Source organism: Pterocles gutturalis, unplaced genomic scaffold, assembly GCF_000699245.1.
Source record: "Pterocles gutturalis isolate BGI_N339 unplaced genomic scaffold, ASM69924v1 scaffold11349, whole genome shotgun sequence".
NCBI classification, from domain to species: Eukaryota; Metazoa; Chordata; class Aves; order Pterocliformes; family Pteroclidae; genus Pterocles; species Pterocles gutturalis.
In genome coordinates this window covers 9,900-10,639 of record NW_010128250.1, presented here as the reverse complement: position 1 = coordinate 10,639, position 740 = coordinate 9,900, and the positions used below count along the sequence as shown (strand labels likewise).

Here is a 740-nt window from a genome sequence, read left to right as displayed (position 1 = left end):
CCTGCTCAGTAAGTGACCGGCCCCGGGGGGCTCTGGCCCTTTCTGTGGGGTGGTGGCCATCGCGGGGCGTGGCTGGTGGAGCAAAGCCTCCTCATGCTTCTGCTAAACGAACGGCGAGGGCAGGCACGCAGCGGGGATGGGGTTTATTTCCCCAGCCCCTGGGCATGGAGACGTGTAGGTGCTGCAGATAAAGCTGATCTGACCTGGGGATACGTCAGCTCTGCAGCGTTGTGACGCTCCTGCCTTTCTCCGACCCCGCGCAGGCTCGAGGCTGGAGGAGAAGCCCTTCGACGAGATGGAGATGTCCTACATCAAACAAGGAGAGGAAGCGCTGCAGAAATCGCTCAGCATCCTCGGGGACCAGGACGGCTGGAAGACGGAGACGGTGGTGGTGGGTGCTCTGTTTGCAGCAGAGGGACGCGGTCCTGCTGTAGGTATTGGTGATGTTCATTCCGTCCCCTCTCCCAGGGTAATGGAGACAAAGTGCTGAGCAAGGTGCTCCCAGACGTGGGCAAGGTGTTCCGCCTGGAGGTGGTGGTGGACCAGCCCCTGGACACGGTGTACGGGGAGCTGGTGGAGAACATGGAGCAGATGGGGGACTGGAACCCCAGCATCCAGGAGGTCAAGGTGGGGAGCGCTCAGCCCGGGGATCACACACACACAGGTGCTGCTGTCTGGTGTCACAAGGACCAGAGAATCGCTTTGCCCATCACGGCAGGAGCACGGGGGTTTCTCCACCC

At 61.9% G+C, this 740-nt stretch overlaps 1 protein-coding gene across 1 annotated transcript in view; it reads left to right on the top strand.

The window, feature by feature from the left end:
* Positions 1–263: 263 nt before the first annotated feature.
* STAR (steroidogenic acute regulatory protein) overlaps positions 264–740 on the top strand; it is a gene marked incomplete at its 5' end in the record, with an annotated part of 1,582 nt that continues 1,105 nt past the window's right edge. The window contains 2 exons of the mRNA XM_010079549.1: positions 264–391; positions 469–627. Coding sequence (XP_010077851.1) covers positions 264–391; positions 469–627 — 287 coding nt within the window. The remainder of the gene's footprint in view (positions 392–468; positions 628–740) is intronic.